The 26,841-nt window shown below is 42.1% G+C and overlaps 1 protein-coding gene across 1 annotated transcript in view; it reads left to right on the forward strand.

Moving 5' to 3' along the window:
• Positions 1-26,841, forward strand: part of JADE3 (jade family PHD finger 3) — a 77,512-nt gene that overhangs the window by 46,290 nt on the left and 4,381 nt on the right. Inside the window, exons 6-10 of the mRNA XM_075590593.1 lie at positions 647-858; positions 3,335-3,502; positions 7,970-8,086; positions 8,646-9,119; positions 16,392-16,509. Coding sequence (XP_075446708.1) covers positions 647-858; positions 3,335-3,502; positions 7,970-8,086; positions 8,646-9,119; positions 16,392-16,509 — 1,089 coding nt within the window. The remainder of the gene's footprint in view (positions 1-646; positions 859-3,334; positions 3,503-7,969; positions 8,087-8,645; positions 9,120-16,391; positions 16,510-26,841) is intronic.

The raw sequence follows: 26,841 nt of genomic DNA on the forward strand, positions 1-26,841 counted from the left end.
CGCGACCAAGCTGTCGCACCTACTATAGGCGCACGCGACAGCGTAAGTAAACTTGTTTTGACGCAATGTCGCCGTCGCTAGGACTACAAGCACGGCCTAAAGCTCCCGCGTCACATGGGTCAATAGGAAGCCGAACCTGATGACGTCATGGATTCCTATTGGCCCACAGGGCCCAGGAACTTTGAAACTCCGCCATTACGTGATCCCTGCAAGCCGAGCGGAGCGGTTACCGGCACCCCCTACGGAGAGAAGTACCTGTGAAATGATAGGGGTTCAACTCCAGAGAACCCCTGCTTCAATCTTGTGTTCATAAAAAGAAAAGAGACATGGTATTTGCGAGTCACACTGAAAGTTTGCTTGATATATTTATAAAGCAAAGGTTTGCATACAAGAGCCCGCTTTATTATAAAGCTTGTTCTCTGTAAAGAGATACACCTGTTCCTTATGGGCAACCAAGTAATTGCTACTGCTAATTCCAATGTTTGAAGGTGCTTGATGTATCACCAAACACAGGGAAGGCGTTACTTGGCTGAGATTTTCTTCTGTTGCATGTTACATGTTGCTATGTTGTGTAAGACAGGCTGCTGGCTGGAGGGTTCTCCAAATGGGCCCCATGCATTCCCTCCCTGTCCTGCTGTCATTATAGGATGCGCTCCTGTTGACGAGAGCACCATGGAGAAAACACTGGAGGTGTTGGAGCGCCAGTGCCACGAGAACATGAATCATGCCATAGAGACAGAGGAGGGCCTGGGTATAGAGTATGACGAGGATGTCATCTGTGATGTGTGCCGCTCCCCGGACAGCGAAGAGGGCAACGACATGGTGTTCTGTGACCGGTGCAACATCTGTGTGCATCAGGTGGGCTGCAAGTCTTAGAGGTGCATGGGGGTCGTCTATCAAACATCCTTAGCTCTCTGCTTAAAATGATATGCTCAATAGGATTCCCCTTCCTACTTCGATACAATGTAATTGGCTCAAAGAACACGGCATTCCAGCAAACAACAAGGTATTACATGTAATACAGATAAAAAGCACAGGTGAGCAACCTAAGCTAATAAGAGGGGCAGAGGTTGCATACTCTCTAGGGCTGGGTGTTCCCCTACACCTTAGTCACAAGCCGCAATGCTGAATTAACATCAGTGGAACAACCTGACCATTTAATTATGGCAGAAACTGCTTTAAATCCACAAAATATATTTTGAAACGGGTTGATGGGGCCACCCACGGGTTGAATCCTTAGAAGCAATGTGTGTAAAATCTTGCTGCATATAGAATATCGCAGGACAATTGTCTTCCTTCCCCAGATATATTACCAGATGGTTCTGTACAGAGACGAGTGAGTGTGGATTGTTGAAATAATTCCATAAACAAAGTGGCTGCACTCTTGAGTAATAGTTACAGCGAAGTGCACAAAGAAGAAATAGGTATAGAAAATCAAAAATTCGGCACACATCTTGATAAAGAAAAAAATATATTTTTTATTCTTAGTGAGATCCATGTGATCCATGTTTTGGGCCCCGTTGAGAGAGAGAAGAGATGAGATGGTAGAAACAGGTCAGGTGGCTGTATACAGGAATATATATATATATATTTATACCGCCACCTGACCTGTCTCCACCGGGATATATATAATGAAAAACGAATAGACGATACAGTTCTGTGGCTAACAAAATGCTTTTATTTGTGTGAGCTTTCGAGATACACTGATCTATTTTTCCGGCGGTGTTACAAATAGCTAGCTGCTATAGTGCAGAATAAATGAGTTCTTCAGTATTAGGTGATACCTTTTTTATTTGGACTAACAATTTATGTCATAGGACAAGCTTTCGGGAGTTCTCCTCTGAGGAAGAGTGGAAAACTCTCGAAAGCTTGTCCTATGACATAAATTGTTAGTCCAAATAAAAAAGGTATCACCTAATACTGAAGAACTCATTTATTCTGATATAAGAAAAGGAAAAGCGCACCCCCTAGTGCATTATCTCCAAAGTAGGAAGATAATATTTATTGGCAATAAAATGGAAGGCAATACACACTTAGCTGCTTGTGGGGTATCATCCTGCCTCTGCGGTCACAGTGAGTCTCGGTGTGGCTGTACTCTCCGTCTGTATGAGCTGGTCCATCAGGCTCTCATAGGTACCTTTTATGTGAACCTTCTATTTGTTAATCTTGTAAGTGTGTATTGCCTTCTATTTTATTGCCAATAAATATTTATCTTCCTACTTTGGAGATAATGCACTAGGGGGTGCGCTTTTCCTTTTCTTTTTCATTTAGTTCTTCCCTGGAAGTGATTCTCCCTGTGGATTCGGCTGCCCCCCAGCATTGGATTTGGCTCTTGAGGAATCTCCCCTGGTATAAGACTGGACTGATTATATATTGGACCTTTTCCTTCTGCTCATTTGATTCATCTGCATTGTGGTACCATTATCTGTTTTAGATCATTGAGGTGCTAGGACATTTATATTGTATATTGCACTGTTTTGTGTCTTTTAGTATATATATATATATATATATATATATATATATATATATATATATATATATATATACACACACTTTTTTTAATTTAAAAAATATATAAATAAAATATTCAAATAAATGTAAATGACATACTTAAATAGGAAGCAAAGAACAGCTCCTTTTACATGGCATTATGATTTGTTTTTCAGCATATTTACATTTTCCCCATAATAGAAACCAAAGCGAAAAATCAAAAAACAACTACAAAACAAATTTAACAAAATATATATTTTAGAACAAAAACACTGTGTCAAGTGTGCCTCTCTATTTCCATATGCTTGTGCTGCAGGAGACAATGACTTGCATAGGGAGCTGACATTGTGATTGAAACAGAATCCTCCTACTTGAAAGGTGCATCATTCCTTCTGGGCCACTTCTTCCCACCACAGTAAATCATTCTAAAAAGACATGGTAGTTGTGATGACATTGAATCGATTTGTGGTAGTTTGTGAGCTTAAAGCATGTGGCCCTAGGGTGCTTCAACTGCAGCCCCCACGCCTCTGGCCGCCCCAGCTGTCCGCTTTCCCCAGTGCAGAGGTAGTGGAGATGTTGCTGGCAGAGCACTTCATTAGCTGCTTAATGCCATGCGCTGATGAATACTGTACTGCTCCTCTCCTGTGCCCAGCATAAAAGACGAGCGCACCAACATTAGACAGCTGACCGGAGAGGGAAGTGCTCATACCAACAGTTGCATTGTCCCTTATGCCTCCGAGATAGATATAGATATATATTATTATTTTCTTTTTTTGGGAGGATTGATGACATTACACAAAGCTAATGTATCTCTCTCCCTCTCTCTCTCTCTCTGGTTTGGAAGGCATGTTACGGCATCCTGAAGGTTCCAGAAGGCAGCTGGTTGTGTCGTACTTGTGTCTTGGGGGTCCATCCACAGTGCATTTTGTGCCCGAAGAGGGGAGGTGCTATGAAAGCCACCAGAACTGGAACCAAGTGGGCCCATGTGAGCTGCGCTCTCTGGATACCAGAGGTAAAATATCTTCTATAATTGGTTAACGGCGCAATCCCAGCTGCTCAGTATATTGTTTTCAAGTACCACTGAGATTCAAGAGACCAGCCATGAATCCCAGTGATACTTAAAAACAATATATACAATTGTAACATATATATATATATATATATATATATATATATTATATATATATATATATATATTATATATATATATTATATATATATATATATATATATATATATATATTATATATATATATATTATATATATATTTATATATATATATTATTATATATATATATTATATATATATATACTATGTGCTTTACGGTGGAGGGTTTTTGCCACTTTTTTTACCCACCATAACTTAACTAAGTGTGGTGGAACCTAGCCAAAGCTTCATATTGCAGAGCCAGTATAACCAACCTCACACTGATGACTCATTAAGGTCGAAACAGCTGTCTGTGGGTGGGTTTACTGGCTCTGCTTCTTAACCCAGACTGTGCTCAAAAGCTGTGAAATGCAGCAAGCATAAGCTTATAGGGGCCCATGTGATATGGTTTTGAAGCAAAAGGTGGCACTGTGGGCTCATTTGCATGTCATTTCCTAGAATCCCTTGCTGCAGTGAAAGTGCTGTGTGCTGGGTGATAATGGTGAAAGGTGGGGTTGCAGACCTGTCTAAGACATGCAAATGAGCATACGGTAATATTTCCATTTGTTATATCCTTTACGGTGGAGCGTTTTTGCCACTTTTTTTATTTACCGTCTCTAAAAAAAAAAAAAACAAGTTAACTGCTGGAGTACCTCTGATAGACCATGTTGGAAAGTATGTCTGTGTTCCACCCCTTGCCTCTCATTGGTAAAATCAGAAAGTAGAATGTATATGGCTTAGTGTTCTGTCACGGGAGACAAGGCTTTTACACCTTTTATACCGGGATCATAACACTGAGCAAAACAAGATGGTAAAACAAATGATTACGTATTCACTTATAATGGGCTACACACAGTAAAACCCAACATACATCAGAACGACACACTTACTGGGGGTCTGGGGCAAAGAACTAGCCTTTCCTGGTTGAAATAAGCAAAGAGGATGACAAGTTGTATTTTTTTTTTTAAATTACAACTTGTCATCCTTTCCTTCCTTATTAACCCCTATTTTTGGCAATCCGGATTTTCTTCCAGGATGTACCCCTAAAGACTTCATACAAATTAAAGAAGCCAACATCAAATCAGTGATAGATTTGGTGGAGAAAGGGGTGATCTTGTCATTTCAACAAATGCAACAGAAATACCACCCCCATTACTTTCCATTATTTAGTTTTCAGATCAGACACTTCTTAGTAGAAATTTCTCAAAAAAACTACATTCCCAGAATTAACAAAATTTGCAAAACTGTGTAGAAAAGGAGTATTCCAGAGAGGTCTGATCTCGGAAATTTATACGGGAATAGCGCTGTCAACGGGAGCCGTCAACCATAGTTACGTGATAAAATGGGCTGAAGACCTCAATATGGAAATAGATAAAGATGTCTGGGAATCGTCCGGGAGGATGTCTGGGAATCGGCAGCCAAAACATCAATTTGCACTATGATAAAAGAAAATATATATAAAATTTTATTTCAATGGTACTTAACCCCGAGTTGGCTGAGCCAGATCTCCCCAGGTATGTCTGACCTTTGTTGGAGGGGGTGCGGCCTGAGAGGGGATCTGGTCCATATTTGGTGGTCTTGTCCTCAAATACAAACATTCTGGAATATGATCAGAGTGATGATCCAGGACCACACTGGAGTATTGGTACAGATGAACCCGCTGTCATTGTTGTTGGCCAAGCCTATAGAGGAGCTACCGAATTCACAGAGGAAAATGGCCTCATTCATCCTCACTGCAGCCCGATGCTCAATAGCAGTGAAGTGGAAAATAATGAAAGCACCTTCAAAACAAATGGTAATCCATAGAATTAATGAGATCAGACTCATGGAACATCTCTCAGCCACCCTCAACCAAAAGATAGACCAGTTTAACAAGATCTGGGAGACATAGCCCAAGATCTGGGGGACATAAAAACTAAAATTAAAATTAAATAAAAGGGAAAAAAAAGGAGACACCTTTCGACGGACCAGGATGCGGGCGGGAGGATGGGATGAGTCCCCACTCCCCTACTATCCTTTTTTTTTTTTTTTTTTTTTCTCCCCTCTCTCTTCTTCCCCTCTCCTCTGTCCTTTCTTTCTTCCTTTCTTTTTATAATATCATCCATGTTTAATTTAATCGAGGAAAAATACGCAAATCACAAGAACAAATTGAATAGGAGAAAATGGCACAAATAAGTTCTAACCTTTTTTTTCGTTTGAAAAATATTTTGATCTAATATCACTGTATGTTTCCAGATGTTTGAAAAAGAAAAATGTTAAAAGTGGCATTTACTGTGCTGTAGTATAGATCATTTCATATAACTCTTTTGTTGTTTTCACCAAAATAATAAAAACATTTAAAAAAAAAAAGTACTTGTTTGAACGAACCATGTGCCAAACAGCATTGCAAGACGTGATTTGGTTCTGCTGTGCAATTCCGTGTAATAACATCAATGGTCTCATAAACTCCAGTGGGGAAAAAAAAAAATAAATAAAAATTAAATAAAAAGAAATAAGCAAAGAAACAAAGTTTTTAGTTCACCGGGACTTGGCCCAAAATGTCCTGGAACTCAAATCGGCATGAAGTTCCTGACGCCACCGCTCTCTTTCTTCTGGAGGTGCTGAAATCCCTTGACCGGAAGTTAGTCACAAACGTCCTGGAACTGAATTCGGCTTGCAATCCTAGCCGCGACCGCTAAGTTCAATTCTCAGAACTTCGCCCCAAAAAGTGTGACGTAGAACATTTCCTGCCTTGAAATTTCTTAAGCTGGTTTGCTGCTATTTCTCCAAGAGCATATTTTGGTCATTTCAAATTTGCCGCTGCTGTTCTGGCACTTAGAATCTGATCTCCGGATTGGCTGATGGTTTCTTATAGTATTTCAGAGTTCATTCATGAAATACTACAGCCAATCAGGCTGATGCCAGTCTTCTGAATCCGTATTCTTGTAATCCAAGGGGACCATATCGGCCGGAAGAGAATGGAGATAAAAACAAGTCTTCTGAAGCCGGGCAAGCGGATACTCTGCATCAGCCAAGGGCATGCGCCAACCTGGCACCTCAGCCACCTGTTATGCAGAAGCCAACCGCTGGTTTAGGCTTCTCACAGTCTGGGAAGGCAAATGGTAGACCGAGGACTGGCCATTCATCCCAGGATGTGGGCGCTCAGCCTAAACCTCCTACCCAAATGCTCTTCACACCTCTGGCATCCTCCGTGGCTTTCATGTCCGATGTCTCGGTAGACACAGTGGCACCAAGCTGGTAACCCAGTGACTCACCCAGAACATCGGTCTGGAAAGACCCGGCTCATAAAACTGTGTACAAGCATATATGTACTTCAAACACACTGTTTAATAAAACCATACATTTATATACTTTTCCTAAGTCTTATGGTTATGGGGAATAGAATAAGAAGTTGCACTTTATTCCTACTAGCCATATTCCCCACACACTATACTGGACTTTGACTATAAAAACCCTCCCAACCTTATGTATGGTTGGAGCACCCCCAGAACCCACATACAGGTTCTGGGTGACCTAGGCATTAACTGGGCATCCCCTCTTTAACTAGGGACCCCTTTACCGTTCCAGGCACACCACACATCCCTATGCCCCATTTTACTTTCTGGTCTGTGCTGAAGCTGAGAATCCTAGCGGTGAGTCGTGCAAGCGTTTTCAAGAGGAGATTTTGCTGGAGCAATGTGTCTCAATGTATCCGAGAATCCGACCTGATTCCCGGGTACATTTTTTCGGGTCTACCGCAACTCTGGAAGCCCACTACCTAGACACATTCTGACAAGACCTTCTCCGTAACCCCTAACCCCCCCCCCCCCCCCCCCCCTGAAACTCATAGCCCAGCAATCTCTGCTTGCTGGCACTCCTGGAAATGTAAAAACACATTCTTTGTCGCATAATTTCATACAATACATTTACAATCACTGGGCTCAAGAGCTGACACTCCCAAACCCCAATACATGGATCATGTGTAACCAAGCGGGCTTAACCCTTTATTAGTGAGCCTGGTTACCCCCTTACCGTCACATTTTCCACTGTGGACTCCTGAACGTGCTCCTCTGTCTACTTTGGAGAGGAGCACACACCAAAAAAGCTGGTATCAGGCTGGTCTCTCTATCTTGTAAAGAATGCTATGTTCTGTAAACATATTCCCCCAAATTACACATTGTGAAAGGGGAGTATATGTCCTGCTTTTTAAGTCCACAAATCAAATTCCACTTTAAAACCTGTTCGTACTGCTTTTGTAACTTTTCACTGTTTCCTAATTGACCCTGGAGCCTAGCCACATCATGGGGTTAATTCTCCATAATAATGAGCTTCCCTTTGCTCTCTGTGTACAGGTGAGCATCGCCTGCCCTGAGAGGATGGAGCCAATTACAAAGATTTCTCACATTCCTCCAAGTCGGTGGGCGTTAGTCTGCAGCCTCTGCAAGCTGAAGACGGGGGCCTCTATACAGGTACGTATATCGTATTCTGCACATCATATTTATTGGGCAGGTAAGAACCTCCCCCTGTTTACAGTCATTTGTCTTGATGCTTTCTGCTTCACCGCCCTCTGCTTCTACTCCTATGAAGTTAGTAGAGACATCCTGCTGATTATTTCTTCCCAACATAGCCGCCATGGCTGGGTGGCATTGTTAACTTTATTCTGATTGATATATATCTGCCAGTGTAGACCAAGCATCTCAAGTGAATAGGCCATATGGTGTCCTCTGGCATAGCACCGCTTATTAAGTATTGCCCAAGGTATTATACCATAACACTGAGATTTATACATAGTGTATGTGGGTGTACCTGTCAATGATTTTCCTTCTATGTATAGTGGAGTATCACCCCTAATCTCAGCGTGAGCACCTTCTATGGGTGATAAAACATGTAAAGAAATGTGCCCTTTACCTAGAAATTGGTTTACTCTTCTAACACCAAAGAGGCTAACTTGTACTCTCTCTCAATTTGTCCTCTGCTCTGTCTCCTCATGGTTTTGGCCTGGTGTGTTGGCTTCTTCTCCCTGTTCAGTGCTCTGTGAAAAGCTGCATCACAGCCTTCCACGTCACCTGCGCCTTTGAGCACAGCCTGGAGATGAAGACCATACTAGATGAGGGGGACGAGGTCAAGTTCAAGTCCTACTGCTTGAAGCACAGCAAGAACAAGCACGGTCCCACGCCACAGCCAGAGGAGCCTCACAAAAGCCATGTCGACACCAGACCAACGGAAAGTGAGAAAACCAGCCTACGAGCCCAGAAGCTGAAGGAACTGGAGGAGGACTTCTACACCTTGGTGAAGGTGGAGGATGTGGCGGCAGAACTGGGCCTGCCCAAGATCACTGTGGACTTAATTTACTCCTTCTGGAAGCTGAAGCGGAAAAGCAATTTCAACAAACCGCTGCTGCCCCCTAAAGAGGATGAGCAGAACGGTCTGGTGCAGCCCAAGGAGGACAGCATTCACACCCGAATGAGGATGTTCATGCACCTTAGGCAAGACTTAGAGAGGGTAAGTGCCTGTGCAGGAGTCAAGGTGTCGCTGGGCACAGAATAACCTAGAGCATCTTGTCAAAAACATGTAGTATCTGATCGGAAGCGCTAAACTCAAACCAGATAATATGAAATGCAGTCTCGGGGTCTCTCAGAGTGCTCTTTTATCATAGTATTGTATTTTTAATACATATTAATAGGCCGTTCTTGTTTCTTTAAGAAGGGGTTTTGTGGGGGTGTTTTTTTCTTTTCAAAACTGTATTCCAGAAGAGGGTACTTGGGACAAAAAAACTTGACTAAAACCAGAGAGCCTTCAGGGGTAAAATAAAAAGCCACACATCTCTAAATCTTTATTGTAAAATGTGTACTCTTTACATTGCCAAGATTTTAGTTAACCTTACTCAGAGGTCAGTTTTTGTTTTCATATTGTTTGTCTCCTGAAATGACATTGTTGTGGGGCTGGAGCCCCTGCTATCATGTTTTATTCAATTGTACGTGGTAAACAATTGGTTTATCTACCCTCAGAGACTGCAGGACAAGGACTTTTTTTAAAACATAGTTAGTTTTGCTTTTGGGATTGAAGAAGACGACATTGCCGCCTGTAAGATTTTGTTCAGCAGAAGTGTTTTATTTTGCTTCCAATACTTTTGTTTTGCTACCCATTTCATTTTAGCTTATGTTCTATCGCCTTCAGTTTTAGTTTAGAATTCATTTTATATACGCATGAAAGGGGAAAGTTGCACGTTTATATAGATGCCTCAGATGATACACTGCTTAAATAGCTTTTGGCGTGAAAACTTAACACGTAGTGTCTGTAATGTTCACCAGTGTAGAACCTTTAACATACACAAGGAGGAAAATATAGATGGCTATGCTCGAAGATACCTGAAGTTAAAGTACATCTATCTATGTTTTCATACTGAGGCCATATACTGAGGCCACTGTATATTGAAGGACAAACCTTTCTGTGTCCAAATCATCAGGAATCATTTAAAAAATATAAGGTGGACCCATGAGACACCAGAAATAAAAAAAACTAGCACAACAGATTAATTGTATATTTTTATAATTGCCGTACATCTGTGTACTCTTTTCGAAGGCCTGTCCTTCAACATTGGTAGTATAGTGTTCACTTAGGTGACTATTACAGGGGAAGGAAGCAGAGCCATGAAGCCTGTAAATAGGAAAGCATAATTGCCAATTCCTTTCATTTGGTAACGACACGACGCCACCGGTGGAAATGTACGTCTCTGGTGGTTTCAGAAGTGCTTACCTTACACAATCTATTTTTACATACTTTGCGGTACACTATACAACAATGTGTGTTTCTATTTGGGTGTAACTACAATGTGCTCACACAAGACTGGGAAGTTGGAGTTTTGCAATAGATTCTGCATTCAATCTGCACATCATATGATATGATGCACTTCCTTCCCCCGTTCTCAACCAAGAAATTAAAGTGACAATCCAAGCCGGGACGGTTTATTTTTCCATTGTGTGTGTTTTTTTTTTTTTTTTTTTACTTGGGTTTGAAGCAGGGGGTCTCCGGAATGGACCTCCATTAATTTCAGCTCCGGCGACCCACTGCTGCCGGAGATACTCGCCTCTGTAGGGGGTGCCAGTAGCCGCTCCGGCTTGCTAGCAGGTTTCATGGAATAACCGCGTTTCAAAGCTCCAGCGTCCTGCGGGCCAATAGGAAGCTGTGACGTCATCCGGTGCAGCTTCTTATGGACCCACATTACACGGGAGCTTTAAACTTTGCCAAGATACCGCCACACCCTACGGAGGTGCAGTGGCGAGAAAAAAATTGTGAGCCCCTTAGGATTTTCACATATTTCTAACCTAAACTGTTATTAGATCTTAATCTAAGTCCTAATAATAGATAAAGATAACCTGATCAAACACATGACACAAAAACATGATACTTTTTCAACATTTATTTATCCACAAATGATTTAACGTTCAGTATCCATGTGTGAAAAATTATGTAAACCTTTTAGATTTAGTACCTGGGGGCGCCCCTTTGAGCAGTAATGACTTCAACTAAGCGTTTCCTGTAACTGCTGGTCAGTCTCTCACATCGGTTTTGAGGAATGTTGGCCCATTCCTCCTTACAGAACTGCTTCAACTCTGTGACATTTGAGGGCTTCCTTGCATGGACAGCTCACTTCCAGTCCTGCCACAACATTTCAATGGGGTTTAGGTCCAGACTTTGACTAGGCCATTCTAAAAAGTGGAAATTCTTTTGTAGATCAGGAAAAAAATGGACTGATAAGTCCCAGGACTGGTGTGACAGGGTACTAACAAAGGTATTTTGTGTGTATGTATGTATGTATGTATGTGTGTGTGTGTGTGTGGATATGGATATAGATATAGATAGCACTCTAAGTGGGAAAAGAAAAAGGGCAAAAAAATTATCTTTCCAGTTGTGGTGCTTGCAGTGCAGCCGGGATCATCATCCACCAGCAAATATAAACGACAGAAATCCAAAAAAGATCTGCAGCACTCGCCAAATGTACGTCAATAGCAAAAATGTTTAATAGAACAAATCAAGCATCAGGGGGAATAACAGAAAAATGGAGCGACGTTTCGGACCTCACGGTAGGGGCTTGAGAAAGGACCGTGATGTCCGAAACGTCGCTCCATTTTTCTGTTATTACCCCTGATGCTTTATTTGTTCTATTAAACATTTTTGCTATTGACGTACATTTGGTGAGTGCTGCGGATCTTTAATATATATATATATATATCTCCCATGCATAGAGCCAGGCATAACCAATTTAGTAGATGCCACACCAGGGGCTATTATACTCCAAGTGGGATTTATGGTTATTGGGGGAAGAGATAGCCTATGAAGCCACTCTAGCCTGTTCACTATCACACTTATGGGAGGTACTACTTAGAGTGTGAGACATGTTGATAGTAGATCACAGTAAAACATGGAACATAACGCCACAATTGGATAGTACTCACTGGATAGTTGATCTTCTGGGCACCAGGACGTGCATCCAGCAGTAGAAATGATAGTAATGTAGTCCAAAGGTGGAAAAACGGTGCACAGCGTGGAAAGAAAAAAATGGACTAAAGCACATCAAGGCTCTATAGCGTCTACTCTATACCCATTCACCTTGATGTTCCCCATGTATTCCCCCAATAAATAGTTTTTTAACTTTATACCTTGATGTGCTGTGCTCCATTTTTTCCTTCCCACGCTGTACACCGTTTTTCCACCTTTGGACTACATTACTTTTGTAGATCTGTATGTATGTTTAGGATTATTGTCTTGCTGCATGACCCACTTTTGCTTTAGTTTCAGCTCACGGACGAATGGCCTGACATTCTCCTAGAATCTTTTGATACAATGCAGAATTCATGGTTGTGTCAATGATGGCAAGCAGTCAATGTCCTGAAGCAGCAAAGCAGCCCCAAACCATCACACTCCCTCCACCATGCTTGACGGTTGGGATGAGGTTCTTCTGTTCGAACGCAGTGTTTGTTTTTTGCCAAACACAACGTTTCTCATTGAGGCCAAAAAGTTCTACCTTTGACTCATCTGTCCAGAGAACATTGTTGTAGAAGTCTTGTGGATCATCTGTATGTGCTCTTTGGCGAACTTCAGATGGGCAGCAATGTTCTTTTTAGAGAGCAGTGGTTTCCTCCTGGCTATCCTTCCATGAACACCATTCTAGTTTAGTCTTTTTCTGATAGTTTCCATGATCACTCACATTAGCAAAGGCGAGAGTGGCCTGCAGATCCTTGGATGTTACTCTGGGGTTCTTTGTGACTTCCTGGATTATTTGCCGGTTTGTTCTTGGAGAGATTTTGGTAGGGCGACCGCTCTAGGGTAGATTGATTGTGATCTTGAACTTTCTCCATTTGTAGACTATCTGACTGGATTGATGGAGCTCCAAATCCGTAGAAATAGTTTTTTAACCCTTTCTAGACTGATAAGCATCAGTAATTGCTTTTCTGAGGTCCTCAGAGATTTTTGATTGTGACATGACGTGTTTCTACACACCTGTATGCTGAAGACCAAACTCACAACGTTTCTGATCTTTATATAGGGTGGGGCCTCCCAAATTCACCCCTGAAGATCTTCCTAATTATTTAAACACCTGATTCTAATTATCCCCTTTAATTTAGCTGATAAAACCAGTTTTTCATTTGCTTTTTCTCACTGACTCTTAATTACTCATTGGTTGTCTAATTCATACGTTATATTGTTTCAGAAGACATGGAACTGGTTAATATAAACCCTATTTTGGAAAAGACTGGTTTTGATTCAAGAAGGTTATCATGGAAAAACGATGGAATTTCTGTAATTATCATTGGGGTTAACAAACTTTTTCTTGTCACTGTATGTATCTCGGTAAGCAGGGAGTCCCTGGTGCTGAAATTAATGGGGTTCGGTTCCGGAGACGCCCTGCTTCAAACCTATGTACAAAAAAAACAACCCCCGCTTGGATTGCTCCCTTAAGACTTGTAGTGGAAGTAAAAATCTCTGTGACTGTTTCAGACGAGCTGACAAGCGTGCAGTAGAGAGGGTCACTAGAATTATATTAAGGCATCCCATAAGTCACTAGTTCTCAAACCTTTCCTCGGGACCCAGAGCCAGACCAGGATTTGGGATCAACCAATGTCCTTATTCATATGAAAACTGGGAGTACTCAACTGCAAATGCATTGGTGATTCCTTAAATGTGGTGTTACCGGTGGTCCGTGGGAAGAGGTTTTGAGAACCCCTTAATTTATTTATTTATACACAGATAATACTTATTTGGTTTTTGAAACAGGATTCCTTTAATACTTTTATCACTTGGGGAAAAAAGTTTTATTTATTTTATTTAGAAAATATTTTACCAGGAAGTAATACATTGAGAGTTACCTCTCGTTTTCAAGTATGTCCTGGGCACAGAGAAAAACAAATAATACATGGTTACAAGTACAGTTACATAAATGAACAAGGTATACATTATATACAAGACATTGCATGCACAGTTAAAGAAAATATATATTATGAGCGTATGAAACAGTTACAGACTAGGTTAAAATGTGAGACAGCCTTAGATTTGAAAGAACTTAAACTGGTGGTGGATGTGAGAGTCTCTGGTAGGTTGTTCCAGTTTTGGGGTGCACGGTAAGAGAAGGAGGAGCGGCCGGATACTTTGTTGAGCCTTGGGACCATGAACAGTCTTCTGGAGTCTGATCTCAGGTGATAAGTGCTGCATGTGGTAAGGGTGAGGAGCTTGTTCAGATAGCTGGGTAGCTTGCCCATAAAGAATTTAAAGGCAAGACAGGAAAGGTGAACTTTGCGCCTAGACTCTAGTGATGACCAATCTAGTTCTTTGAGCATTTCGCAGTGATGTGTGTTGTAGTTGCATTGGAGAACAAAACGACAAATTGAATTGTAGAGGGTGTCAAGTTTGCTAAGGTGGGTTTGAGGTGCCGAGCCATATACTATGTCTCCATAGTCAATAATTGGCATTAGCAGCTGCTGTGCAATACGCTTTCTGACCAGGAGACTTAGGGAGGATTTGTTCCTGTAAAGTACCCCTAGTTTGGCATAGGTCTTGGTTGTCAGGGTATCAATGTGCATCCCGAATGTTAAGTGGGAGTCAAACCATAAGCCCAGGTATTTAAAACTAGTGACAGGTGTTAGGGTTGTGTTAGCATTGGTTCTAATCAGGAGCTCAGTCACTGGAAGCTTTACAAATTTAGTCTTGGTCCCAAATACCATTGTTACAGTCTTGTCAGTGTTTAAAAACAGTTTGTTTTGGGAAATCCAGTTTTCGAGTCTCAAAAAGTCAGACTGAAGTATGTGTTGAAGGTCAGAGAGGCTATGGCTGTGTGCATATAGGATTGTGTCATCTGCATACATGTGTATTGAGGCTTCCTTACAAGCTGTGGGAAGATCATTAATGAACACTGAGAAGAGTAGGGGCCCCAGAACAGAGCCTTGCGGGACACCACAGGTGATATCCAGGGGGTTGGAGTTAGAGCCTGAGATGGACACATGTTGGGATCTTCCTGATAGGTAGGACTGAAACCAGTTTAAAGCATGTTTCCCTATTCCAGAGCTCTGGAGTTTGTTAAGCAGGATAACATGATCAACTGTGTCAAAAGCCTTTGCAAAATCTAGGAATACTGCACCAGTGAGTTGTCCCCGTTCCATTCCACACTGGATTTCATTGCAAACTTTTAGCAGGGTAGTTACGGTGGAGTGTTTGGGACGAAACCCAGACTGGAATTGGCTAGGGAAATTTGTCTTGGTGTAGAAATCGCTTAATTGGGAGTGGACACATTTTTCCATAACTTTGGATAGAATTGGGAGAAGTGAGATTGGCCTGTAGTTTGAGACAGTGTTTTTGTCCCCACTTTTGAAGATTGGGACAACTCTGGCAGTTTTCCAGGTCTTAGGGATATGGCCTGCAGACAGGATAGAGTTGACTATGGACGCAATTGGTTTGGCAATGGCTGGGGCACCAAGTCGTAGGAACCTAGATTGTAGTAAGTCGGGTCCACATTGGCTGCTTAGTTTTAGTTTGAGGAGCGCTTGTGTAATCTCCTCTTCAGATACTGGGCTAAATTGAAAATTGTGGGCAGTGTTGGGAGGGGGTGGGACTGTAGGGATACTCCCAGGATGAGATTCATGTTTGGGGTTTGTGCTGCGTTTCGCTAATAAGTTAGTGGCACACCCCACAAAGTAATCTGCATTTGCAATGTCAGTGGGGTTTGTCAGAGTAATATCCCCCTTAGTGATATTACTTGGTTGTTGATGGTTAGAAGGCTGGAATATGTTGTTGATAACCTTCCAGAAGTTAGCTGGGTTTGATGTATTTTGGTGGAGATTGTCAGAGTAATATTGTGCTTTTGCGTGCCTTGTTTGCCTTGTGCACATGTTCCGCATGCATCTGTAGTGATTGAGATCCTTGGTAGTGCCAGTTACTTTGTAGCTTTTCCACAAGGCATCCCTGAACTGGTTGAGTGCTATAAGGTCAGGTGTAACCCATGGAAGGTGGGCCCCCCGTACCCTTATTTTGCGTAGTGGAGCATGGGTATCGCAGAGTTTTAAGAACTCGGATTAGAAATAGTTGGTTGAATTATATAAACTGTCAGTGTTGCTTTAAAATGTACGTTTTGTATAAGTCACATTAAATGGTGAAAATGATCTGTCTTCCCCTTTTGCATTCTTTGAAGTAACAGAGACTACAGGTTCATATAATTGAATTGAGTATTTGAAACCTGTTGATGTTACATGAAACTCTCTGCTCTTGTTTTTTTGTGTGTCCCAGGTAAGGAATCTGTGCTACATGGTGAACAGGCGAGAGAAACTGAAACTGTCCCATAGCAAAGTCCATGAGCAGATCTTCAACTTGCAAGTTCAGCTGGTCAATCAGGAGATGGCAGCAGGTAATACATATATTTACACGAGGTCAACAGGTTAATGTGTAGCATGAGAGATATGGGGCACTTTTAAATAGTGAGGAACTGCCAAGGGTGCACAGTACTTACAGTACACAGGCTGCAGCAAAACCGTTATATGCAAATTATACCTGCACTTGCTTGTAACTGAAATAAAGAAAGTATTTTATTATCAACATATCAGTCTCACAACATAGACATATTGACAGTTGTCATGTATAGTGTCTTAGATCACAGGGGCGCAAGAATTTCTATGGGGGGCGCAGTGGTTATTGAGGTCCCACACCCTTCCCCAAGGCATTTCAATTTAATGCCGGGGGAGGCGTGAGGCCTCTGTAACTCCCTTAGCTGGGCTTATAGTGACGGTGACAGTGACACGACGTTGCGTCAAAACAAATGCATTGCCGCCGTCGCGTGCGCTTATAGTAAGCGCGGAGCGACGGCTTAGTCGTGATCGCTGGAAGTCATCTCAATTTGATTTTCCCAGCGACCGCAGCCTGATATCACCGGCACTATAAGCGTAGCCTTACCGGCTCTGCCGGCTCTTCTGTGACGCGTCAATTGATCCTGTGGGGTCACATGACGTCACATGGCCCGCGTGGTCACGTGACGCCGGGTTCTTGGAGAGAGGGGGGTCGCCAATGCTGTGGCTGCCAGGCAGGGGGGCGCAGCTCAGGAAGTTTGCGCACCCCTGTCTTAGATGCCTATATAATGTATGGGACCTCTCTAAATTAGCCTTGCATGTTTGTATGCTTCATCTGCAAAGATAAGACACGTTAACATACACACCAATGTGCACACCTATACACTAACAACCACAACTTTATTAATGACCTTGAGGTTGGCATAGGGAGCAAAATCCCTTAAGGTGGGAGGAAAGGAGATTTCACCAGCAACAAAGGAAAGGGTTCTTTACAGTAAGGTCAGTTAAAATATGGAATTCATTACCCATGGAGACTGATGGCAGATACAATAGATTTGTTCAAAAAAAGGTTGGACATCTTTTTAGAAAGGAAAGGTATACAGGGATATACCAAATAAGTAAACACGGGAAGGATGTTGATCCAAGGAGAAATCTGATTGCCATTATTTAGAGTCAGGAAGGAATTTATTTTTCCCCTTATGAGATATCATTAAATGATATGTCACTGGGGAGTTTTGTTTGCCTTCCTCTGGATCAATATACTGCAAGTACAAATATAGGATAAAGTATCTGCCGTCTAAATTTAGCTTAGGTTGAACTTTATGGACATATGTCTTTTTTCCAACCTCATCTGCAAAATAAACACACACATGCCTACACACACACACATACATACCCACACACACACACATACATAAACACACACACACACACATACATACCTACACACACACACATACCTACATATATACATAGATGACAGACACAGAAATGTCAGTCAACAATCTGCTCTCTGAGTACACGCCCAACAATGCTTTCGCGTAGTACTACACAAGACATTTGTAACGCTTGAGCTCACCACGAACAAGGCGGGACCCCGGTACTGAGGTGGGAAAGTACAAGACTGCGCACCCACAGCAGTGCAGGCACGCCTGGAGAGTGGATAGTCAGCGTAGCCGGGTCTGGGTTGGAGAGATCGGGTTAGTTGAGATACTTGCCGGAGTCATGGGGTGGAGCCAGTGGCATGGTCAGTGTCCATTGTGCTGTGGTCTGGGGTTGGAGCCGGGAGAGTGGTCGTATATCCGAAAGCCGTGGTCAGGGATGGAGAGGTGCGGGTAGTCAGAGGCAAGCCGGGGTCTTTATCCAGAGAGGGTCCAATTGTCAAGGCGGGGTCGTTATCAAGAGAGGGTCCTAAAGTCAAGCCAGGTCGGTGCACAAGAAAGCAGCAGAGAAAAACACAGGAACAAGGCGCAAGGCACAGCAAACGCAGGAACACAAGGCTACACAGGCTATGCTCAGCAAGGTGAAAGTCTTTTAAAGTCAACAGGAACCAATAGCAAGGGAGGCGGTGCGGCCTCTGCGGAGGCTCGGATAGACTGCAAGAGACAAGTGGGCAATTAGGAATACTTGCCACGCAACTGGGGAGCGGTGCCCGGCGTCACTTGAGAGCGCCGCGCGTGACAGACGCGCAACGCCACCGGGGGGCGGAGACAAGCTCCGTGGCACGAAGTGAAGAGCTGGGGGTGCACGCGCGCTCTGTAACCAGAGCGGGGAGGCACACTGCAGCAGGTAAGGAGGGAACACGCCGCAGGGGACGTGTTCCCTGATTCCTTACAACATTGGGGGGCGTGATCGTGGAAAGCAGACAAGTGACTGACCACTTTGAAACTGAGGGGGGTGCAAGTGCGCGCTCTGTCCCCTGAGGTATATTTTCACTCCATGGGGAAAAATCTAGCACAGTCTCTGCATCTATGTCTATGTTTTGAGACTAAAACTTTGCTTTTAAAATATTTCCGTTATTTAAGTTGCATATGGAGGTTATTGTATAGGACATAGTTAGCAGACATGACATGCAACCAGTCTCATCAGTTCAAGTATTTGCAATATACGAGTATTATACCATTCTTTTGCATTTATTCTGTAGATAGGTTTTGTAAAATTATCTGTCAGCCCTTTTTCAGTGTGATACTTAAATTAGGATGTTGATGCGGGATTACAAAAAGTCTAACCTAATGTGTCTCCCTGGCTGTGCTCAACCTGTCATTTCTAAACTTAGCTTTACAGCCCTTGTAGTCACCAGCATCACTGACTGGTGGTAAACCAACTTCAACTCAAGTAGGGCGCAGAATGATGTCACTGACCATTATGTATTTCTTCATCTGAATTACAGTGCTTCTTCTAATTATGTGCCCTATATTGTTCCATGTGCACTCCAATTATTGACCAATGCTAATCTGGCCATTTCTTCCATCACTACATTCCTAGAATGAGCTGCCAGTGAACCCTGCACTGCACAATGTACATGCACAGTGAGGTTCTGCTGCCCCATACAACCTAGACTCTGTGTACATTGATTTATTTAGGGTCACACTCTGCCACTTTTTACGACGACAGTCGGTTCATGAGCTATGTGTTTAGATTTTATAACTGTGTTTCTGCTTCTATGGGTTGATTGATTGTTACTGTGCTCTGTGCTAAAAGTATAATGATAATCCATCCTCTGTAAGGCAAGGCCAGGTGGTCAAATGGGACTGCAGTAGTGAATGTGAATTGGCACCCACACAGAGAATGCTCTGTGCCACTGCAGGTTTGGCTAGAATATGAGGTGTAATGAAAATCAGTTGAAATTCTAAACACGAGTGCTGCTGCTGAGTATTTTGATCAGGGAAATACTGTATGTGGTTAAAACTCTATATTTATCATCCTCTCAGCCATGCATCATCCTCTCCGCCATGCATTTTTGTCTAGTACAAATTTTCTCCTATACTCCAATTTATTTGGAGTTAAACGTTGGTCGTTTTTACTTATTTTGTCCTACCAGATGTTCTTTTGAAAGTAGACTGTCATTTTGATTAAAAGATGAAGGTTATTAACAATTCTTATCAGCAGGTTAAAAGGCAAGAGGGGAAAAAAAAGGATATTTTCCCTATTGTCCTTCCATGACTGTGCATGACCTTGGGGGTTTGAGCCACTTCAAGCTGGAGGTAGGACACAGGTCAGCTGATAAAGGTGCTGCTTGTCTAATACTACTACCTCAGTTGTCTGTGTCCTAGCAGCCAAGAGGGGGACCTATCTATTTTACAGGTTTTGTTTTTGAATGTTATTAGGCTGCTATTGCGCTACCCGCAGGGTACTCATTGATGGGCCGCTTTGGGACGACTTGTCCCCTACTCAGACATTGGTACTCCCCTAAAGGCTGTCCTGGTGCCTGCGGGAGTATGGTATACACACCGGTTTTCTGAAGCATAGCGGGGATGCAGCGCTCCCAAGAACCAGGAGGCATCAGGATACGGGGGGGGGGGGAAACGGCGTATTAGCAGGATTCCCACATGTCCACGTAGATTCTATTGAAATGACCCCGCCTGGTGAGGTGATCCCCCATTGGCGATGTGTACGCAAGCTGATGGTAATCCACAAACACAGGAAATAGCCCCGGACACTCAATGGGTGACAGAAATGCCAATCTATGGTGCGTGGTTCTGTTTGGAGGCACTCCCTGGGAAGGAACCTTTATATACAATCGACTTACCATGTAGTGCTTTCGGTTGTGTGCATGATAGATCGGGATCTCTTGTGGCGTTCACGTCTTTCTGTTTTTCCTGCCTCCCGCTCTGGAATTAAGGCTAAATCGTTAACTGAAAATTCATCCACAAGACCCAAAGTATTTTCTGCAACACCTAAGCATATTCATTGCCTGAACTGCGATGATAAATGGCCTCCTGGCTCCTCTGTTGAGCTATGTTGAATGTGCATTCGGAAAGTTGCTGTGGGAGATGCACCCTCTAGCATGGCTGGGTTTTTTTGGTTGTTTTTTTTTTTAACGTGGTTGAGTCCTTGCTGGTAGGATCAGGTTATGTCTGCCAGGAATGAAACTTTCAAACTGTCTACAAAAAGGCCCAGACAAGATCAGTCAAGATTAGACTCTGACTTTCCTGGCAGGGGCTCTGATGAAGATGGCACTTAGGCATCTGAGAGTTTTTATCGGTCATCCTCAAACAATGGAGGAATAGTAAAGTTTTAATAGTGAAGGAATTAACAAATGAATTAAGGATACTTTTTCTACTCTCCATATACAGTAGAAGAGGATAAAGAAGAACTTAACACATTAGAATGACTTATTCTGGGGCATAAAGAACAGATCACGGTCCATGAATTAATTAGTGAATTCATTAACAATGAATGGAAGAATCCTGATAGGAAAAAAACAGTATTCTTGAGGTTTGAGACGATGTATCCATTTAAAGCTGAAGATGTGGATGTGTGGGAATCGCTGCCTATAGTGTATGCGACTGTAGCCAAACTGACCCTACCCCACTGGGAGATGCCCCATCTTCTAGGGATCCGATAGATTAGAGAGTTGAAAGCCTCCTCAAGAAATCATTTAAACTGCATAACAGACCAAAGTTTGCAACAGCTTGTTTAGCGTCTACCATAAAGATTGTTTTTTTAAAGACATCACGAAGCAATTGAATCAGGTACTTGCAGACAGAAAATAGTAAATGATTGTGATATTCTCAGAAGCATTACATAGTCTTGGGGATGCTTCATTTGACACAGAGTGTTCTCCGGGTCATCAGCACTACTAGTAGCAGCTCGACAGGCCCCATGGCTAAAGGGCTAAACATTTTCCATAGGGTCTAGACAGCAGCAGGAGCAAGATTATCTTCGTCCCAAGAAAACTAACTACTCGGACAGCTGATTTTTTCCCTTCAAGGAGAAAAGACCCAAACGATATACGATCAATCGGTACTTAAAAGTCTCAGAAGGATATGCCATAGAATTTCAACAACAGTCAAGAAGGAGGAGGTTTCTACCGTCCAGAAAGCCAAATAATGTAGAACCATTGTCAGCTGTTCAAGACTGCATCCAGAAATTCCTGCAGGGCAAAGTGATCGTAGAAATACCCCAAAATCATCAGATATGGGGATTCTACTCCAAGCTCTTTATGGTTTGAAAGAAGGAACGTTTTATCCGTCATTTCATCTGAAGGACCCCAATGGCTATATTCAAACAACTCCCTTCAAAAAGGAATAAATCAAATCAGTCATCAGTGTCCTAGAAGAGGGAGATTTTCTAGCAGAAATACATTTTAAAGACTCAGATCTTCTTGTACCCATTCATCTGTCATATCAGAAGTACCTATGTTTCTTTATCCTCAGGCATCACTATCAATGTTAGCTACTTCCTTTTGGTTTATCAACAGCCCTTGTGTGTTTTCACCAAGATTTTTTCTGTTTTGATAGCCCATCTAAGACCAAAAACAATTGTTGTAGTTCCCTGTTTGGATGACTGGTTGGTCAAAGCAGGTTCAAAGAAAGAAGTGTTGCAACACACAAACCAAACAATCAAGATCTCACAAGAACATGGCGGGATCCTGAATTTCAAGTAAACCAACTTGGTCCCACAACAGACTAAGATTTCTCGGGTATGATTTTCGACACTCCCCACACGTATTCCTACTTTCAGAAAAGATAGACAAGATAATACAATTCTCAAACCAGATACATCAGTTATCAACGGTGATTGCAAGGCAATGTACATCTCTACTAGGTTTAATGGTTTCAACTATATAGGTGGTACCATGGGTTCTTTCCATTAGCGACAATTTCAGAACGATTTCGGAGTGTGGAACAAGGGTCTTTGGAATCCCAAACAAGTCAAGTACCTTACTCATATGGTGAACACTTCTAAAACAAAACCTCTAAAAAGGAATTGTCACTTCTTCACATACAGTGGAATGTAATTACGACAAATGCCAGTTTTATGAGTTTGGGGGGAGAAGTGAAATAACTCCAGATACATGGAATCACAAGTAGTCGGCCACGCTATCAAAAAATAATTAGAATTTAGAGTAGTTTTCAAAGCAGTTAACCCATTTTTCACATCAAATTTCAGGAACATAATTAAGAATTCAATTCTATAAGTCTACACCAGTAAAATATCAATCATCAAGGAGGCACCGAATCTACAATCCACAAAAGAAATCTCCAAGTGTTGAAAATGGGCACAGCAAAAAAATATTCCAGCAATTTCAGTAATATATATTTTCAGGGAGAGGGGGGAGAATGTTACAGCAGATTACATTTTGAGCAAATACAAAATTGGGGTCAACCACCAGTGTGGCTTAGAGTTTCCACAACAAGATACAGCTCTTCTGCTTCAGAAACCGAGATCCAAAAACAGCATTTGTGGACGTCCTAGCAATACTTCTCACTGATATGCATTTTTCCACCTTTTCCACAGATTCAAAGGGTAATGAAAAGAACGAGACGGGAGAGGGTTAAAGGGTACACCCAAAAGAATTCCTATTTGCACCCCCCTATACTAATAAATGGCTAGGAAGAATTCAATCCCTGGGTAAAACCCATACACCATTTAGTGAAATATAGTTAAAATACGTTTTAATTAACAGTTATGCAAAGACTAATACAAATATTAAAAGAAATGGAGTGGGTACAGGGAGTAGAGTGAGCTATTTGATCCTGTATTGGCTGCTGTAAGAGCACAGCTAACAAATATGTAAATCGCTATTGATGCGTCATAACAATCCTATGTATAAAACCTCTCACCAGGCACTGAGTCTCTCGTGCTAAGTGAGGTGTGTAAATGTCTCAGTCATAAACAGGACTTGTAACACACCCAACCTATGTATATAAAAGGCTATCCCTGAAGAAGTAGCGTTGCTATGAAACGCGTTGGATAGAATATATGTTTTTATAAAGTCAATTTGGTGATTTTTTTACCCGATACTTGTATTCCTGTGGGATATCTCGATCATTGGAGTGTTTACCTTTAAGTGCCGATAAATTCTCACTTACGGCCATCCGCACTTTGCGGCCGTCGTAAAATCATTACGGGACACATGGACTAACAGTCAAACAGCTCAACAGAGGCTGGAACCTCTTTGATTTCCACCAGTGCCTGCATTGGCAAGCAGCCAGACGGAGGGGTGACCTGGAGAACGAGCAAACCAGTGTATACAGTTGGGGTCTTATACTCCACATGACCGTTTTGACTCCTAGAGGCGGTCATTTAATGTTCACACATTTCTACACCTCCACATACCTACTGGCTGACAGTGAGCCCATTCTATCAGAATAATGAGAGGGGATTCCATATAATGTATGGATACCCAGACATTTACCCTATGCACCACTACTAGTAGGGGGTAACCTCTATCTGTACCCCGCAGGATCTTTATTAATATCCATGGCATAATGCTTTCGTTACTATATGAGGTCAATATGATACTCATTATTGCCCCTTATATTGCAAACAGCAAGAGGGACGCATGTGATACACTCACCTTATATGTAGATCATCACTGGCACACAAAGTGTTAACTTCGGCCTAAACCGTAGCCAGGATTCATCTGCGCGATTCCCCTCCCGTGGTGTTGATTGGCCCGCTCGCAAAGCCACTCCTCCGGTCGATTTACATAAAGCACCAGCGAAGTGGCTTTCTTTTCACTCCTCCTTACCTTGACAAAGCGCCGGGGGCGCGAAACGATCGTCGGTGATTTTATGACGTCTTTTTCGTGACGTCATCAGAGAGCGCGGGGCATGGAGTTATGCCAGGTTGTATACTGCCGAATTAGGGCTGCAGCATTGTATGAGAGTTTTGCATTGTAGATTCGCCTTGCTGACACTATACTTTGTGCACTAATGATAGATTGTATCTTTATTAGAGGCTAAAGTGTCGGGACCCTACTTGGGGGGAGCTTGATACAGCATTTGATACTTTAAGCAAAGATCTACAGTATCCCCCTCAAAAAGGATGCAGTAATGGTGTGCCTTTGTGTACCCACGGATTCTGGCAGATATATGCTTTGACATCTTATGTATTGCAGCGTAAACTCCCCTAGGGAGGGACATCACGTGATAGCCTTTTATATACATAGGTTGGGCGTGTTACAAGTCCTGTTTATGACTGAGACATTTACACACCTCACTTAGCATGAGAGACTCAGTGCCTGGTGAGAGGGTTTATACATAGGATTGTTATGACGCATCAATAGCGATTTACATATTTGTTAGCTGTGCTCTTACAGCAACCAATACAGGATCAAATAGCTCACTCTACTCCCTGTACCCACTCCCTGTTTCTTTTAATATTAGTCTTTGCATAACTGTTAATTAAAACGTATTTTAACTATATTTCACTACATGGTGTATGGGTTTTACCCAGGGATTGAATTCTTCCTAGCCATTTATTAGTATAGGGGAGTGCAAATAGGAATTCTTTTGGGTTACCCTTTAACCCTCTCCCGTCTCGCTATATGTACTTGGTTCCCGTATGCACCCCTTATCTACACGTATATATTATTTCTGTACATTTGGAGAGCGGCAACACCCTTTGTTTCATGGTAATCAAAAGAATCAATTTGGAGAAAGCACATGTGATCTTAGTGGCTCCTGCATGGCCCAGGAGAACTTGGTATACAGAGTTGAATTTTTTTTTTATCTATAGACCATCCATGGCATCCTTCAATAAATTTGAATTTGCTCTCTCAAGGTCCTGTTACACACCCAAACCTAATTGTCGCTTACGGTTTTGAGATTGAAAGAAAAATATTGAACAAGATGGGTTTTTTCTCCAAGGTAATGCAGTCTCAAAAACCAGTAACTTCCAAAATATACATGTAGCAATTGTCATTATCCTGAATTTCTTAAAGCAAGAATTTGAGAAGAGCTTCCATCAAAATTCACAAAAATTTCAAGTGCTAGCGCTCTCAGTCCTCTTAAGTGAGCCAGTTGCAACAAATCAACATATCCAAGCATTTTTTAAAGCAGTTTGGAGAATGAGCCCAAGTATTAGGGACACATGGGATCTCAACCTGGTTCTGTAAGCCCCAAAATGATCTATTTTTGAACCATTATTCTCTGTATTCATGAAGCTAAAGGAGCCAAGAGCATTATCCTACTTTATTATACATCAAAACAAGATAGTGTTAAGAACAATCTCTACACTTCTATCAAGACATCGTGGTTCCATCATTCTTCCCAAATCTTAAGAAATAACTTAAAAGAAAGTCTACATTTTGGATGTTATAAGAGCATTAAAGATTTATGTGGAAAGAACAAGTCAAATAAGGAAGTCACGAGCCCCTTCAACAAGAACAATGCCGATGTCCTGGGCAGAGAAACAACATGCAACTTAAGAGCACTTATGTAAAGCAGCCATTGCGCCATGTGTTTACCAGACCATACAAATTGGATGTACAGTATAGGAATCAAAGAGGATCAGAAGATTCCCCAAATTCTGCATCCAAATTCTGCATTGGATGGATAGTAGGGCTGTAATAGTCCCTCAGAGGTATTCAGTTAGGCGGTCTAGATGACACTATATACTCCCATCTGGAGTTTGTAGTAGACTCACAAGGGTGTAATGTAATATATATACACGCTACTTATGCGCATTGGCACTGATCCTTTGCCAAAATATATACCGGTGTATATATACACCCAGGAGACTACTTGCTCACCACACCACTATGAGGATTTTAATATTTCCTATTGTATACTTAATTTCATTGTGTACTAATATTTGGATGTAATAAATTTTTTATTATTTTTGGTTTTAGAATTGCTGATCTAGTGGTCATCTAGACCTCCCAACAGAATACCTATCTGAGGAACTATTACAGCCCTGCTGTCCATCCTATACTGTATGTATTG

The sequence above is a fragment of the Ascaphus truei genome, chromosome 3, assembly GCF_040206685.1.
Source record: "Ascaphus truei isolate aAscTru1 chromosome 3, aAscTru1.hap1, whole genome shotgun sequence".
NCBI lineage: Eukaryota > Metazoa > Chordata > Amphibia > Anura > Ascaphidae > Ascaphus > Ascaphus truei.